Source organism: Erigeron canadensis, chromosome 5 (assembly GCF_010389155.1).
Source record: "Erigeron canadensis isolate Cc75 chromosome 5, C_canadensis_v1, whole genome shotgun sequence".
Lineage (NCBI taxonomy): Eukaryota > Viridiplantae > Streptophyta > Magnoliopsida > Asterales > Asteraceae > Erigeron > Erigeron canadensis.
In genome coordinates this window covers 27,924,724-27,941,449 of record NC_057765.1, presented here as the reverse complement: position 1 = coordinate 27,941,449, position 16,726 = coordinate 27,924,724, and the positions used below count along the sequence as shown (strand labels likewise).

The 16,726-nt window shown below is 36.8% G+C and overlaps 2 protein-coding genes across 3 annotated transcripts; one reads left to right on the top strand and one right to left on the bottom strand.

Annotated features, from left to right (window-relative positions):
• Window positions 1-393: 393 nt before the first annotated feature.
• LOC122601489 lies at window positions 394-5,840 on the bottom strand. The gene is made up of 6 exons (XM_043774244.1): window positions 5,655-5,840; window positions 5,408-5,613; window positions 4,107-5,261; window positions 2,297-2,540; window positions 1,886-2,223; window positions 394-1,747 (listed from the first exon to the last, which is right to left on the bottom strand). The coding sequence occupies exons 1-6, from the start codon at window positions 5,838-5,840 to the stop codon at window positions 394-396; spliced, it is 3,483 nt and encodes a 1,160-aa protein (XP_043630179.1).
• A 3,649-nt stretch (window positions 5,841-9,489) lies between these two features.
• On the top strand, window positions 9,490-16,030 carry LOC122599620 (bifunctional dihydrofolate reductase-thymidylate synthase 1-like). 2 transcript variants are annotated; one of them, XM_043772155.1, is made up of 12 exons: window positions 9,490-9,627; window positions 10,941-11,386; window positions 11,888-12,287; window positions 12,396-12,440; window positions 12,592-12,657; window positions 13,183-13,244; window positions 13,344-13,418; window positions 13,494-13,659; window positions 13,732-13,855; window positions 13,957-14,063; window positions 14,398-14,533; window positions 15,501-16,030. In XM_043772155.1, exons 2-11 carry the CDS (start codon window positions 10,956-10,958, stop codon window positions 14,506-14,508), a joined length of 1,587 nt encoding a protein of 528 aa, XP_043628090.1. In that variant the 5' UTR covers window positions 9,490-9,627; window positions 10,941-10,955; the 3' UTR covers window positions 14,509-14,533; window positions 15,501-16,030. The 2 variants fall into 2 exon arrangements, with proteins under 2 accessions (XP_043628090.1, XP_043628091.1); XM_043772156.1 differs by having other exon boundaries at window positions 10,886-11,386.
• Window positions 16,031-16,726: the final 696 nt, after the last annotated feature.

Below are 16,726 nucleotides of genomic sequence, written 5' to 3'. Positions count from 1 at the left end.
TAACCTTTTCTGTCTTTCTTGCATCATTGTTTCGAAAGACGTAGTCTCCATGCAAAAATGTTTCTTTCTTCACTCTTTGGTCATAATCTTTTTTCATCTGTTTCTTGTAAGCTGCCTCTCTGATAGAGGCCACTTCTCTCCTTTCTTCCAGTAGCTCCAGATTTTGGCGGAGTTGTTCTTCGTTTTCATTTTCTGTGTTAAACCTGCGGATAGTTGGTACAGTTGCTTCAGTTGGGATCATGGCTTCAGATCCATATACAAGGCTAAAAGGGGTCTCTCCATTGCTTGTTTTTGGAGTTGTGCGTAAGGCCCATAGCACCTGGTGCAGCTCATCTAACCACCCATTTTGGCATCTCCCCAGCGTTGTCTTGATTCCTTGCACAATTTGCCTGTTCATGGCTTGGACATGTCTGTTTGCCTGGGGTGGGCTGCGGATGTGAAACGTTGTTGGATTTCTAAGTTATTACAAAATTGAGGAAAGATTCCATGGCTGAATTGTTTTCCATTGTCGCTAACTATGACTTGCGGAATTCCGAATCTTGTTACTATTTGTTCCCATGCGAATTTTTCTATCTGCTTTCCTGAAATGGTGGCTAAAGGCTTAGCTTCCACCCATTTTGTGAAATAATCAACAGCTACGACCAGGAATTTAACACGCCCCGGAGCCTGTAGGAAAGGTCCGGCGATGTCAATACCCCATTTGGAAAAGGGCCATGCGACTGTTACCGGGATCAGTTTGCTCTTCGGAGCCTTCGGGACCACAGCATGAATTTGACATGAGTCATAAGATTGTATTTCTTTTAGAGTATCATTGTGCATAGATGGCCAATAGTACCCCATTTTGGTGATTTTGGCCACCACAGTTCTTGGACCAGCATAGGCTCCGCAGCAGCCTTGATGCACTTCTTGAATAACTGCCTTTGCTTGGTTCGGGCCAACACATCTTAACAATGGGCCTAAGTACGACTTCCGGTAGAGGCCTTCATCTCGGAGAGTGTATTGTGGAGCCTTGATTCTAATCTTTCTTGCCTCATCCTTGCTTGGGGGCAGCAGTTCACTTGTCAGATATTCAATGATTGGTGTCATCCAAGTTTTCCCTTCTTCCTCTACGGGAGCCACAATAATTTCCTCATCAATAGAGCTTTTTTGCAAAATTTCAACAAGGACTTCTTTGGTTAAATGGGCGAAGGAGGTGGAGGTTAATTTGCTCAAAGCATATGCAATTTTGTTTCGGCTCCGGCTAACATTATGTATTCTGAAGCTTTGTCTTATCTGCCTAACTTTTTCCAGGTATTTCTTCATTGATGGTTCTTTAGCCTCATACGTTCCATATACTTGAAAAGCCACAATCTGGGAGTCTATGTAAGCATGAATATGTTCTACTTTCATTTGCTTTGCAATCCGTAGACCTGCTAGTAGTGCTTCATATTCTGCAGCGTTGTTTGAAGCTTTGAAATCGAATCGGAGGGCGTAGGTGAACTCTTGGCCATCCGGATTTGTTAGGATGAGGTCTGCGCTGGAGTCGTCTGAACTAGAGGCTCCGTCAGTGAAGAGTTTCCATGCACCTGGGTTGGACTTCTCCTCCGGATTTTGCGCTTTTGTTTCTTCCACTGCTTTTCTTTTATTTTTTGATTCCATTAATGGTACTTCTGCAAGAAAGTCTGCTAATATTTGGCCCTTGATTGCACTTCTAGGCTTGAACTCAATCTCATGTTCTCCTAGTTCAACTGCCCATTTTGCTAATCTCCTTGAAACCTACGGTCTTGTCAGGACTTTCTTGATGGGCTTGTCTGTTAAGATCTGGATGGGATGTGCTTGGAAGTAGAGCCGGAGCCTCCGGGCTGGATGTACTAAGACAAGGGTTAGTTTCTCAATTTCAGGTTACCTTGTTTCCGGAGCCTGCAGGACCCTGCTCACATAGTATATTGGCTGTTGAACCCCTTTTTTATTTGCTATTAATATTGCACTTATAGTCTCGCCGGAGGGTGCTATATACATCTGGAGAGTCTCACCAGGTGTCGGGGCTGTCATTGTTGGTAATTGACATAAGTAGTCTTTCAGCTCTGCGAAAGCTTGTTGTGCCTCTTCCGTCCATCTGAAATTTTGTTTCTCCAAACAACCTTTAAGTGTGTGAAAAAACGGTAAGGATCTATCAGCTGACTTGGATAAAAAACGGTGAAGGGCTGCGAGCTTGCCATTGAGGCTCTGGACCTCTTTGAGAGCCTGCGGAGGCTTCATGCTTTGAATGTCTTTGAATTTTTTTTGGGTCTGCTCGAAATACTTCCTTTGTAATTACATGCCCCAAAAATTGGCCCTCTTCTACTCCAAAAGAACATTTCTTAGGATTCAACTTCATGTTGATGGACCGGAGGGTCTTGAACGTTTCTTCGATATCTAAGAACATATCTTCTTCATTTATACTCTTGATTACCATGTCATCCACATAAGCCTCTAAATTTCTTCCAATCTGTCCTCCAAAGGCTTTATCCACCAGCCTTTGATATGTCGCTCTGGCGTTTTTGAGACCAAAAGGCATCTTCCTGTAGCAAAAAATTCCCTCGAACGTGTAGAAGGTTGTCTTGTCTTCATCGTCCGGATGCATTTGAATTTGGTGGTAGCCCTTGTAAGCATCTAAGAAACATTTCAGTCGGAAGCTGATGTGTGAAATCTAGTAATAAAATTTATAAACACGATTTACCGAAATACTGACCACTACACACTCACAGGCAGTGTACCTGATCGCATGCAGTATAGTAAAAATTGGTAAGCCGAGATCGTTCACAAGGACTTTTGTAAGTAATTGTCAAAATTAAGTGATTCAAGAAAATGGGGGTTTTGTGGCCGAATTACCACGTTGCAAAGTCAGTGAAATTTGTTAGTAATCCCTCAAGATTAATTGAAAGAAGATTTTGTTGTTTTAAACAATAGTTTAAAGGTCACCCATCTTGATTTCGCTCGACAACATGTTAAGATTGCACATTTGATGAAGTTCAAATTCAATTTAGTTGATTAAATAACCGAGACTCAAATTGATCGCCAACCCCGTACCCGTCAAGTTAACAACTTATTTGACTCTCTTGTATAAACTAGTTCCATTATTAAGACCGGTACCCCGAGACACCTTTTTATAACTTCTCTAGTTCAACAATGGTTTTGGTCATTTCAGATAACAATTGTGTCTACTGATTGTACCCAACCATCAACCCGTTAATCCTTATTAATTATTAATTCCCTTCTACCGTACCCGTCATAGAACAAGTCGCTTCTAACCAAGCGATCAAAATAACTCCTACACAACCTAGTTACCACTAAGCTTGTATAAAAATTATCCGCAATTAATAATTAAATAACAAAGAATTAATAGATTAAGATCACGACACAACGTTAAATCAAATCACTTAAATTATAAAATATTGTGCAATCCTTACATATTGTCTCATATCATCAAGATGGATGAAAAGGCGATTAGCCACTCATATTGAAATACGAATAACGAATCAAATATAGAGAATTCATTGTTACCGAATACAAGGAATTGAAAACGAATAACGGAATGATTCCAATCCAGCTTGAGATCCTTCAAAATGATTGAATACAAGAAAAACCCTTGAAAAATACTCAAAAATCGTCTAGAAAGTGAAGTTAGGGTTTTTAGAATGTTTTTGCAAGCTATTTATATGATCCAAAATTATGCAGATTCGGCGCCAAATTGCGTCGCAGTCTTCCCATTTGACTTCTATTGACTTTGACTTCCTTGACTGGTCTTTTGGCGTATATGGTCTAACTGCGTCGCAGTTTCAGGGGACTGCGAAGCAGTTTTATCCTCGACAAATATTACTGCGACGCACCATGAGCCTGCGCCGTAGTGCTCGTTGACCAGTATTGACTTTCTTTGACTTTCTTCTAATCTTCACTCTCTTGCCTCGTAAAACGTCCGTAAACACTCGTTTTACTCCAGAAACTTCATTTTCTTCAGATTATCGCTTAGGTACCTATTATCAACCTGAAACACTAACAAATACCATAAACGCACCAAATGTATACGAAAACGACTCTTAAACATCAATAATCAACTACTTAAGCTATGGGAAATGGGCATAAAATACGACATATCAGAAGCCCACGAGGGATTCAACCTTCCAATCAATTTCTGGGAGCGGATAACATCTTTGGGGCAGGCTTTGTTGATGTCGGTGAAATCGACACATATTCTCCAACCTCCATCATGTTTTTTAACCATTACAGGGTTGGCTACCCAGCTTTGATACTTAACCTCTCTGAGAATGCCGATTTTTACTAAGTCTTCCACTTGTTCTTTTGCAGCCTTGTTTCGGTCTGGAACCAGGCTCCAACATTTCTGTTTGATAGGCTCCAGATGTTTTCTTGCGTTTAAGCGATGTTGTGTATCAAATATTTCACCGTTTATCTTCAGTTCTCTTGGGACGCCCGTCATGTCTGCGGGTGTCCAAGGAAAAACATCTTTATTCTTTTCAAGCACTTCTTTAAGTTTCCTATTGTATTCAGTTGGTAATTGTCTACCAATCATCACGTGCTGATCTGGGTACTTGTTATCGATGAACAACTTTTCTGTTTCAGCTTCAAGATTTCCGTTCTTCTTCGAACACTCTCCGGATTCCGAAGCCCTTATATGAGAACATTGCACCTCCGGACGGGGTTCGGTTTTGACAAAACCTATCCCTCTTGGAGTTGGGAATTTCACTATTGCATGGATTGGGGATGGTACCATACCTAGTTTTCTCATTGCTGGGCGACCAAGTATGATATTATACGGTGATTCCGCTCGCACTATTACGAATGTTAGCATTTCGGACCTTGTCCGTGGAACCTCTCCAACAGTAACATTCAACGTAACCTCTCCTAGTGACCATGTTCTTTCATTCAAAAAACCTACTAAGGGACTTATGTTGTCCTTCCTTTTCTTTCTTAATGTGGCTTTCAGCTTTAAAAAACAATGCTCATACATTATTTCACACCCGCTTCTAGTGTCTAGATGGATTCTTTTCACTGGGTGGCTTCCCACAATGGCTCTGATTATGATTGGAGCTTCGCATGCTTCTTTATCTTTTATCGGAGGGAGACTTATAGCCACCTTTTTCCAGGCTTCAGTTATGATCATTTGTCTCTCTGTTATCTGACATTCCGGAAACACTGTTGCCATTATCTCCTCCAATGGTTCTGCTTTTGCCTCCGGAGCCTCAATTATTGGATTTTTACCATGTCTTTTGTCTTGGCCCTGGTTCCTTGATGCCTTTCAGTAGCATTGAGTATTTTCCTGATTTCATCGCTTCTTCTACTTTGTTCTTGAAGACTTTGCACTCATTTGTCTCGTGACCATAACGGTAATGAAATTAACAAAACTTAGTCATATCTTTGTTTCGCATGTTACCCCTTGTCGGAGCCTTCTCTGTTGCTAAAATATCCTGGGCATTTTTTGGGGGATGCTGGAAAGTAGAGTGGCTTCCGGAGGCTCTTCCTTGTGGCCTGTTGAATGGAGCGTTCAGAACCTTTCGTGTCGAGAGTTCCTGTTTCTTCTATTTCTGTCAGGGTCTTTGTCGTAGCCTGGCCCTGTGACTCCGCCCACTGTTTCTTATCCTACTAGGAAAGTGTAAGTCTTGTCCATCAACACCGTATACTCTTGTGGTAGGTCCATAGAAAAGGAACTCTACAAGAGGTTGGAAGCGTAACCCATGATCGAAACCTGATATTTTTTGGTTTTCACTGAGGCCTTTCATCAACGCCGTTTCATCTGTGTAGCGAGTTATAAATTGGCGGATGCTTTCGTTTTCTCTTCTTTTTATGTTATGAGCTTCCAAGTTCATCTTCTTGTATTTTCGCTGCTGACTAAAGTGAGAGCGGAACTTAGTTTTAAGATCTTCAAAACTTGTTATGCTTCCTTCTGGCTATGCATCTAGCCAAACGCGTGCCAAATCTTTTAAAGTGAGAGCAAACATATGGCAAGCTATTGGAGCATTCCACCTCTGCATCTGGATCATCCCATTGAAGTGTTTCAAATGGTTGTCCGGATCCTCTTTCCCATCATACATCTCTATTCCTTTTGGCAAGCCTCCCTCTGGCAGTGGGTAGTCTTCGATCCATTGCACGAAGGGTCCTGGCTCTGTTTGTACTACCATGTCGTCTTCGCTTGGGAACCACCCCGGAGGGTGCGGAGCGTACCTGGTAGTGTTAGGAGGGTGAAATTGGTAGGTTGCGGAGTGGAGAAATGTTTTGCATGTTCCGCGACCCTCTGGTAGGCTGCAGTGTGAAGTATTGCTGAGAGTTTGTGTTTGAATAACGGTTATACTGCATGGGTGGATTGTTATAAGCATGATAATTATAGTTGTATCTTTGGCCTGTCGTACGGACGTACTCTTCTGCCATGGGCGGAAGGTTTGGACTTGTTTGATGTTCTTCACTTTGGTAGTTGAAACTTCTTCTTGGGGCCTCATCAAAGTGGACTCTTGCTCTTGATCTGCTTCCGGAGGCTCTGTAGACGGTGTCTCTGCTTCAAAATCTTCTTCCGTCTCTTCCGTCTCATCTGAGTATGTGAGTCTCATCCGTACACTTTGCATATCGATTTGTCTGAGGTACTCTCTTAGAAGTGGTGCGAGCTCCTCCGGCTGTTTGGCGGAGTCGGAGGAGCCAGTGGTGTTGTTCTTGACGTTTCGAAACCTGGGGGTGACCGTGGGTCACCGTCCTCAGCCATTTTCGTACAAGATTATGATTGTTTTATCGCGGATGGCGCCACTTGTTTAAGGGTAAAGTTATCTTGTATGAGAAAATGCTAATGGATTCTTAATAGAGTGTTAAGAGATGATTTTGTACTTGTTGGCGGTTCCCTAATGGTGTGAAGAACATGTAGCTTCACGCCACCAAGTGTAAAATATAAGAATATGTGTGTGTATATTGCATTAGTGTTTTAGGCAGATCCTATGAGGGGTATTTATAGCTCTCTTGTGAAGGATCCAGAAGTTGGAGGCTAACGATAACGTTAAACATGTAGCCGTTATCATTGGACAGCTGTATCTTAATCTTTGGTCTAAAGGTACGAGTATAAGTCGTACGTACTAATGCACCTTCTAAACTGTACTGTTTGTCTGTTGGCTGACCGCAGCTTTCGTAACTGGAAATCGAAGGCTGCGGTTAAGACTATTGTAACTTAAGCTCCGGACCTCACCTTCGTGAAGGTTTTAGTCTTTAATCAATGTATGTAATCCGGAGAATTAGTGATGGTACATCATCATATAGCAACCATATACATGATACATTTAGACTATATAAGCAATTCTAAACTATAATGCACTTTAGACAATCAGGCTTAGGAGGTCTTCAAGAGTATTTAAAAAAGGAAAAAAAAAAAAGTCCAAAATATATATGACACAGGACGTGAAAGTTTTAGATCACACGTTTCTTAAGTTCGTTCACATATAAAAACTCATGAGAACAAAAAGTTGTTACAAATATGAATATTTAAATATAACTTGGTAAACATATTTGATGGTACATGTGAATAAATAAATATATAAACTAAATATGTGATTTTATATGTTTTTAGCAAATATATATATATATATATATATATATATATATAAATTCATATGAATTTTTATGACGTTTTACGTGTAAATGAAGTTAAAACATGGGTGATCTAGTACATAAATTAAAACTCCATCCGACTTTTGTATGAAAAGATTATGTAAAACATTATGAGGCTATATACTAACATTTTTGGTAGGATGAAACTTTCATGACCCATATGTAAAGTTGAAGGATATGTATCAATGGTGTGTGGATTGCCGGATTGGGCATGTAGAGACTTTTGGAGGTCATATTACTTTAAGTGGTTACTTCAATAGTCCTTCATTCTATTTCTAGTCCTCTCTGGTCCAAATACAATTATAAAGTCCTTAGATGCTCTTTGGGTCCTATTTCTTTGAAGATGAGGCACAACTTACAATAATTGTACCTAACAAATCAATCGTGTCAATTTGATAAAGTTAAACCAACTTTACTAACGTAATAATAATACTTGTAGTGTATAACAATGAGCGTGAACTCAACTTCTAAAAAATATCTATATCTTATAGAATGAAATGATGAATATAAGTTAAGACCTTTTAGCTTTTTTGGGTTTATAATAATATGTTGTCTCATATATTACGGCTCCCACCAATCATAAATAGATGAATTGATATATGATGGAGCCTGAGATCAAGAAGTTTTGGGTTCAAATCCTGGTGTAAGCAAAATGTTTTCAGGAATGGAGCCATGAGTTTTCCTAGTATAAGTTTTTTCTAGAATTGTAGTTGGGTATATGAAGAGGCATGTTGCTGAGCCCAAATTTACTGTTTAAAGAAAAATTATATATTACGTCTCCCAAAATAAATCATTTGTAATTCATCCCAAATCTAAGAATGAAGCATTTTTGTCCTACACAAATGTTATATTTGCACTTTTAAAACTCGATATTGATGTTTCAATAATCAATTTTGTCTCCAGAGATAGTTTATGTGGGAATGTGTTTCATTACATGTAGATGTGCATCACATTGTAATAGCTTACAAAAGAGTACTCTATATTTGGTTGTTGACAAGCTTTCACCAAAACTCTAATAAAACTCTCATATCACAAAACTTTCATAGTTTGAGTTTGTATAACACATAATGTAGTTATCGCTTTCTCTTTTGATTCTTTAACTTTATATAGTTCAAGTGTTAATGTATTAGTTAATATAAAATAAAAAAAATTCAAATTCGACTCAGATTTAACTGATCTTCAAATAAAAACTACTCCCTTCGTCCTATTAAAAGTGTCGTGTTTTGAATTTTTAAAGTCTAACATTTATAACTTTGACCTTAAATAATTTTATTTGTGTTAGATAACATTTGATAAAAGTTATATAAATTGATTGTGTTTTAGACGTGTTTTCTAATGGTATAACTTTTATCAAGTTTTATATAACACAACAAAATATATTTAAGGTCAAAGTTTATAAATAAAGACTTTGAATATTCAAAGTAGGACACTTCTAATGGGACGGAGGGAGTATAAATCTAATTCCGAGGAACCAAATAACCCAAAGACCAACCCAATCAACACAACCGAATATTTCAAACTCAGGTTCAACTTATATTCAACCAATCTTTAAATAAAAATCACAAATTAAATTAAAATTGAGGAACCAAACAGTTTAAAGATCGGCGTAATCTACAGATTCATTTCAAACATACACCCAAAATCAAAACCCAGACCGACTTTAAAAACAAATTAATTGATACTTGGGTGATTACAAAATTAAAAAAAATATATATATACTCCAAGAACTTGTAAACTCACCAAGTCACCATCACACACAAACACACACATCTCTATTTTTTTCATTTTATTCTATCTATTTCTTTTTTTTTTTCTTTTAATAATAATTTCCGCCCTTTGTCCCAAAATTCCCCCCTAAACCCTCTCTCTTTCTTTAGTTTTATAAATACCGCTTTTTCCGCTACCCGATTTTTCCCAATTTCGTCTTCCTTCCATCCAAAATTACTACTTGAAAAGGACTTCACAAAATTCAACACCATTATTCCGTACATTTTACGCTTCCTTCACCGATCGGTAATTTCTTCATTCCGATTGCTCTTATTTTCACTTTTATTTTCTTTCCTCTTACTAATTTCCATCATAATGTAGTCAAATTTTCAATTATATATATATATATATATATATATATATATATATATAATATGTGTATTTTTTTTTACTGCAGTAAAATAATTTAGACTTCAATGTTATTAGTAAAGTTATATTATAGCTCCATTTATTATTTATTGTTATTAATATTATAATAATGTTGATAAGGCTTAAAATCAGTTTATTTTGCAATTGTATTATTTATTATCAGTATAGCTTGATTTGGATAATGATGTGTGTTATCTGTATTTATATTTTTTTTATATATATATAAATAATAATAATAATAATAATAATAATAATAGTAATAATAATAATAATAATAATAATAATAATAATAATAATAATAATGTATTGTGGTGTTTGGGCATATTGTTATATTAAATTGTTTTTTTAAGTTATGTTGTAATGAAAGATAATATTTCTTATATATTTTGTTGCTTCACTGAGATGCTTTAAAGTGTTTATACAAACATTTTGTTTGTATAAAGTCTTCTGACATTGCAACTTTGTATTAGGTAACTGGTTCTTGATGGATGCTTTTAGTAATGTAGTGTGTGTTTTGTCGAAGATTAACGATGTATTTATGTTAAATTGTTAATAATGCGAGTCGTAACCAGGGCAAACCCTTTTACCTGAAATCTTAAGGCTATATTATGTGATTCGATTTTCAAACTTTGTGCAAGGGTCATTGTGGTCTCTATATGTAGAATAGAGATAATGTAATTTTATTTAGTAATCGTGGCGTTTGGCCTTTGGCCTTTGGCTTAATAATTCATGAGGTCTGAGTCTAGTGTAACACAAATTTGAGCACGGTAAAGCTCTATGAAGGGGAGACTTGTGTCGTCTTTCAAGGGTTGTCTTTTTTTACATTATTTTACTAGCAAAGGTTTGAACTTGGACAGATAATTCCGCTATATTTATCTCAATGTCGATGACCACTTTGATGACCCTTGGTGGCTATAGAGATAGTGCTTTCCTTTTCGGTTACGTGATTATTTATCAAGAACTAATAAGCTCACCTTGTTTGTGTTTATATGCTGATAATTGTTGCTGATTCACTGTATTGTTCTCCATTTGTTGAGATAATAGAATGTGTTTAATTAGGGTGTTTGGATATGGTTATGAAAGGAATTAGTAAACAAGTTTATTAGTTTCTCATTGGCATGTCTTTTCTATACAGAGAATGCTGGCTTTATGATCTTTCTTGTTACTGATTCTTTTTAAGTCTATGCTAGACTTGTAATCTACTGATGGCGGGCGAAACTCTTGTGGGTGCGTGCAATGGCACTGTCAGCACACCTCTTCCTGACCCTAAAAGGACGTATCAAGTTGTAGTTGCTGCTACCCGAACTATGGGTATTGGCAAGGATGGGAAGTTGCCTTGGAGTTTGCCTTCCGACCTCAAATTTTTCAAGGATGTCACCATGACTACATCAGATCCAGGAAAGAAAAATGCAGTTATAATGGGAAGGAAAACATGGGAAGGCATACCTCTAGAGTATCGGCCCCTGCCTGGGCGGCTTAATGTTGTTCTAACCCGTTCAGGGAGCTTTGATATTGCAACTGCTGAAAATGTTTTAATGTGTGGGAGCATGATCTCTGCTTTGGAATTACTGGCCTCGTCTCCCTATTGTCTGTCTATTGAGAGGGTGTTTCTTATTGGTGGCGGTGAGATCCTAAGGTCTGTACAAATTTTTTTTCAAATATATTTTATTTTGAATAGCGGTGGCAAATTTTATCCAATGTACTTATGAATGGGTAGCGTAAAAGGAAGCAGGTCAAAACTTCCCAAAGAGTGAGCGTTCAATTCATAGAATATATTAAGGCTTTTCATTCAGAGTATGAGATTATTATATTGAAAGAGTATGATTATTGTAATCGGGGGTGAGTTTACCCAAGGTCTGGGGTTTGAACCTTGGGGTTCTCATTCCATGAGGAGGGGGTTGAAGGTCCAAAACAATTTGGTTAAAATTGCCTCCAACACGTTTGAATCGAAACTTACTTTGCAAAAAAAAAAAGTTACATGAGATGTGAAATTTTGAAAAAATTGGTTATGACCTTTGCCTAAATAATTGTGCTGACCTGGAATTTTGAGACCTGTTGTCATCCTGACCATATTGCTACATTTAGCATTGAAATTTCTTGGTACTGCGTCTGTACTTAACTACTATATAAATTGTAGGGAGTCGCTTAATAGTCCTGGCTGTGATGCTATCCACATTACTGAACTTGAAGCAGACATTGATTGTGACACTTTCATCCCTGCTATCGACACTTCAGAATTCCAGCCATGGTACTCGTCATTCCCAGTAGTGGAGAATGGAATACGCCATTGTTTCACTACTTATGTACGTGTGAGGAATTCTGCAGATGATTCCCCCACTAAGACTAATGGCATGTTGTCTGATGGTGGATCGGACTCAGCGAGTTATGATGCAAGGATGTTTTCTTTTCTTCCAAAGAAGATATTTGAGAAGCATGAGGAGTACCTTTACCTGAAACTGGTGGAAGACATTATTTCTAACGGTGCTTTGAAGGGTGACCGTACCGGGACTGGTACGTTGTCAAAATTTGGTTGCCAGGTACTTACAACCTTTATTATGGCGAATGGTTATACCAATTTATACTTGTCAACGGATGATTCAAGTTAGCTTATGTATATATGTAATCGTATATTTTACTTTGAACAGATGCGCTTTAATCTAAGGAAGTCTTTTCCACTCCTTACAACCAAGGTATGTGCATTTTTTCATATATTTTTTAAATGTCGTAACTCAAAATTATGGATAGCTAGCTGGTTTTGGGGATACTTAATTACTTATGACCAAAAGTGTTTATTTATATTCTGCATTATTCAGTGACATACATTATTATTTTTGTCTACAGAGAGTATTTTGGCGTGGAGTTGTTGAAGAACTTTTGTGGTTCATCAGTGGGTCAACAAGTGCCAAGGTAGTCTTCTTGTTTGTTGAACATTTTTTCACCTATTTCACTTGTCAGTTGCAACTTAAATCCTTCCAGAGTTGCGTACATACTGAAGAAATGCCTTTTTTATAATTAAAATGAAACGTTTGAAGAAATCGTTGTGTATACTATTTATGTGCCATTCCCATAATATTGTTAACTTGTAGTCCAAAACTCACGCCATCTATTACCGGAAAGCAGTTTAGCTTATTGTTATTTGTTTTGTACATGGTAGTCATGTCATGGGCAATTGGGCATATAGACGTATAGTATTTTTCGTGCATCTTGTTGTCTTTTTAATAAACATGAACTACCTTTTTGCATGTTTGCAATTAATTTATGGAAGTCCAAATAAACATGCTGTTCTTTCTTAAACAAAATTGGATAGTTTTCATATCAAATCCAAGATAGTAAAAATTTGAAATCTCACCACCATATATATGGACATAAGTAATGTATTTGTGTACAGCTGCTTGAGAATTTCTTTTAATTATTCATTTATATCACTGTCAGGTTCTACAAGATAAGGGCATTCATATATGGGATGGTAATGCATCCAGAAGCTATCTGGACAGGCAAGTTCAAGGCTTCTTATCTTCTGTTATTAGTAAGAAAGTCTTCTTTTAATCATTTGTTGACTTTTAATCTTATTTTATCTTTCGTTTATACAACAGTATTGGCTTGGTGGATCGAGAAGAAGGTGATCTGGGACCAGTATATGGATTTCAGTGGAGACACTTTGGTGCAAGGTTGTTACATTAAGTTAATGAGTATTAATTTTGAATAAAAGCTTTATACCCACTTATAAGCCTTTTTATTTACAGGTATACTAACATGCACGCTGACTACACTAGCCAAGGATTTGATCAATTGCTGGATGTTATTGACAAGATAAAAAACAATCCGGATGACCGTCGGATACTTCTCTCAGCTTGGAACCCTTCAGATCTCAAGCAGATGGCACTTCCTCCTTGTCACATGTTTGCACAGGTTTGCATAGTGGTGGCTCGTTGTATTTTTTTTAGCGATCTCAAATTAACTCATAGCTATTTCTCCCTGCAGTTTTATGTAAATCAAGGAGAGTTATCCTGTCAAATGTATCAGCGATCTGCAGATATGGGTCTGGGCGTTCCATTTAACATCGCATCATATGCGCTGCTGACTTGCATGATTGCTCATGTTTGTGGTGCGTGTATTAAAAGATTTGTTAACTATTGTTATGCTGATATGTTCGAAAGATTATGTGTGCATATGGATTTGATCTTACCTATGTATGTTTATGGGCAGATCTTCATCCTGGTGATTTTGTTCATGTTCTTGGAGATGCACATGTCTATAGCACTCATGTCAGACCTCTGCAGGACCAGCTTCAGAAGCTTCCTAAACCTTTTCCTGTAAGCATAATGTATAACATAGCTTTTAGATGTGGCAGTTCTGACCCATTTGCTTATGAATATGTAACATGGAGTCATGCTTTATTTCAAACGGGTCAAATAATAAAAAAAATGAGCCAAAAGGGAAATGGACAGTAGGGTTGTTAGGGGCATAAAGCCCATCTTTACAATTAGATTGCTATTGACATTATATTTGTAATAGTTTTTACATATTGATTAATAATTGATAAGCGGACAAGACGGTATTTGTGGGTTAACCCAATGCCGGCTTAGGAAAAAGGATATGGTTATAGTTACTACTGTTGATACTTTTTTCATCTTTACATGATTGCAGATTTTGAAGATCAATTCTGAGAAAAAGGATATAGATTCTTTCGTGGCTGATGATTTTAAACTCATAGGTTACGATCCTCACCAGAAAATAGAAATGAAAATGGCAGTATAGAGCTTCCTTCTATCTTCCAATTTTGGTAAGCAAATTTTTGAACGGTAGTTCCTTTTGCATCAAATGTCTATTCGGGGCTTACCATTTTGCATGGTTATTTTTATATTTGAACTTTTCAGTTGTCATAGTCTAACAGTTTCTGACTTTCTGCACATAAACATTCCATCTTCACGGGTACACTTAAAACTTATGATGAACTATGGCACTACTAACTAGAGGGTGCAAAAGGGCATTGCAGATTTGGTGGAAATATGTAACTGGTCAAATTGGTTGGTTATAATTACAGGTCAAAACGGGCTGGGTTGACATGAAGTGTTTCTTACACATAATTTGAAATCTCTACATAATATATATAGTATCCAAGTACGATAGAACTTATATTATTTCATTATATAATAATAAATCTTATTTTTTGTTGCAATTGAAGATTTCATTAAAAGTACACTTTGAGCAACTTTTGACCCTGCCAATGCTTTTTCTGTGAAGCTACTTGTGTTAATTTCCCCTATTCGACCAGTTATAGATAAAACATAACCCATGTCAGACGTAAGTATATGGGAATGTATTGTCACCTGCTATGTTAAAACTTCTGAATATTATAGTATATGTTTTTCACTGTCTGACTTATGTTTTTGGGAGAAGTCCATAGTTCATATCATGTAATTGGTGTAATCTGCACACTAGGCAAAGCCATGGTAATTGAGCTACTGCTATTAGTGGAAATGTCAAGATCAAAAGATATGGACTATTCAAACTATAAATGTGCAGAATCAATTTTTTTGACTTTCAGGTTTAAAGCTTTACATCTCGTTCTATAGTTCACAGTCGGCCAGTAGGATAACATTGCTTTTTATATATAAAAAAAAGCATATTCTTGCTCTACTTTTCCTACAAACATATTGTAATGGGTCAGAGAAGGATACCCATCTAAAGACTGAGAAATTTGTGCGATGAAAAGTATGATTATAACATCGTTCATTCTTTATATGCAGGTACAATTATCGGTGGTCTCTTGACGTCGAGTTTTTTACTTAACGACGTGGCTATGCTAAACTTTATACTTACATAGTAACTGGTAATCCTTTAGTATTACACACAGCTTCTGGGTGCTAAGGTGATTTAATATCTAGTTTATTTTGCCTTTCGAAAATCCTGTCATCATTTGTGCTAAGGTGAACATGAAGCAACGTTCTGTAACGACTTGTGTGAGCTGCACCTTGGCTAGTGTTATTGTACCTTGAGACCTACTTACGAAAAAAAAGTGAAGACTTTGTGTCCCTTGTTGACCTTGAAAGCGGTCCATTTCATATAAATTGGGCAGACTTTTTCACATATAACAATTCACATGACCCGTTAACAACGGACATGGCCCTCATATACAATTACTGAGTTTCTTATGACCTAAGTATTAACAATATGGAAGATTGACAAGTTGGGCTGTTGTAGGGCCAGTTGGGCACCTTTTTATGTTCCATCTACTTTCACTTTGTTTTTCAAGAATCAGGAGTCATTATATTGGCAATTGGGGGTATTTGGCATCAAGACTTGTTAAGATTATCTAGAATATAATATTGTCCTTTAATATCTACTTACTATTTAAAACATTATCCAATTTTGAGTTGAAGTTGGTTAAAACCCACCCACCTTGTCACCTTGACCATGAATCTATGAACATCTGTGACCTGGCGAGATCAAAAGATCTATAATATCACATTTCTAAAGCAAGCTAAAGGTGGTTTTGAAAGTAACAACTTTTGTCTTTCGTTTTGAACATAAGTACGACACTTTTTGCTTTGTAGTTTTTTTAAGATTGTGTGTTTGTTTAAAATTTTAAAATGACATGTTAATCTAAACGACTGTTGTAGGGTTTTTTTTTCCCGAACAATGTTGGTTTTGGTTTATAAAGTTTTCTTTTAATGGGCATCGAATGCTTTTTTAGATATACAAAAAAAACTTGTTATTAACAAGTTAACTTAATACAGCTTAACATATATGTGTTCGAGCTCAGACAAATTCTTTTCAGGCGTATTTCACGTTAATGATTTCTTAGTAAGTAGATTTAACACTGTAATTATTCGTTATATAATCACATGCGTTTGTTTAAGTTTTATATTATATAGAGACGTCACATTACATTACAACGTATTAAATGACCGATCGAAAGCATAGATGCACTAGATGTCTCTTTGACATTATTGTTTTTTTCGGGTTACACAAA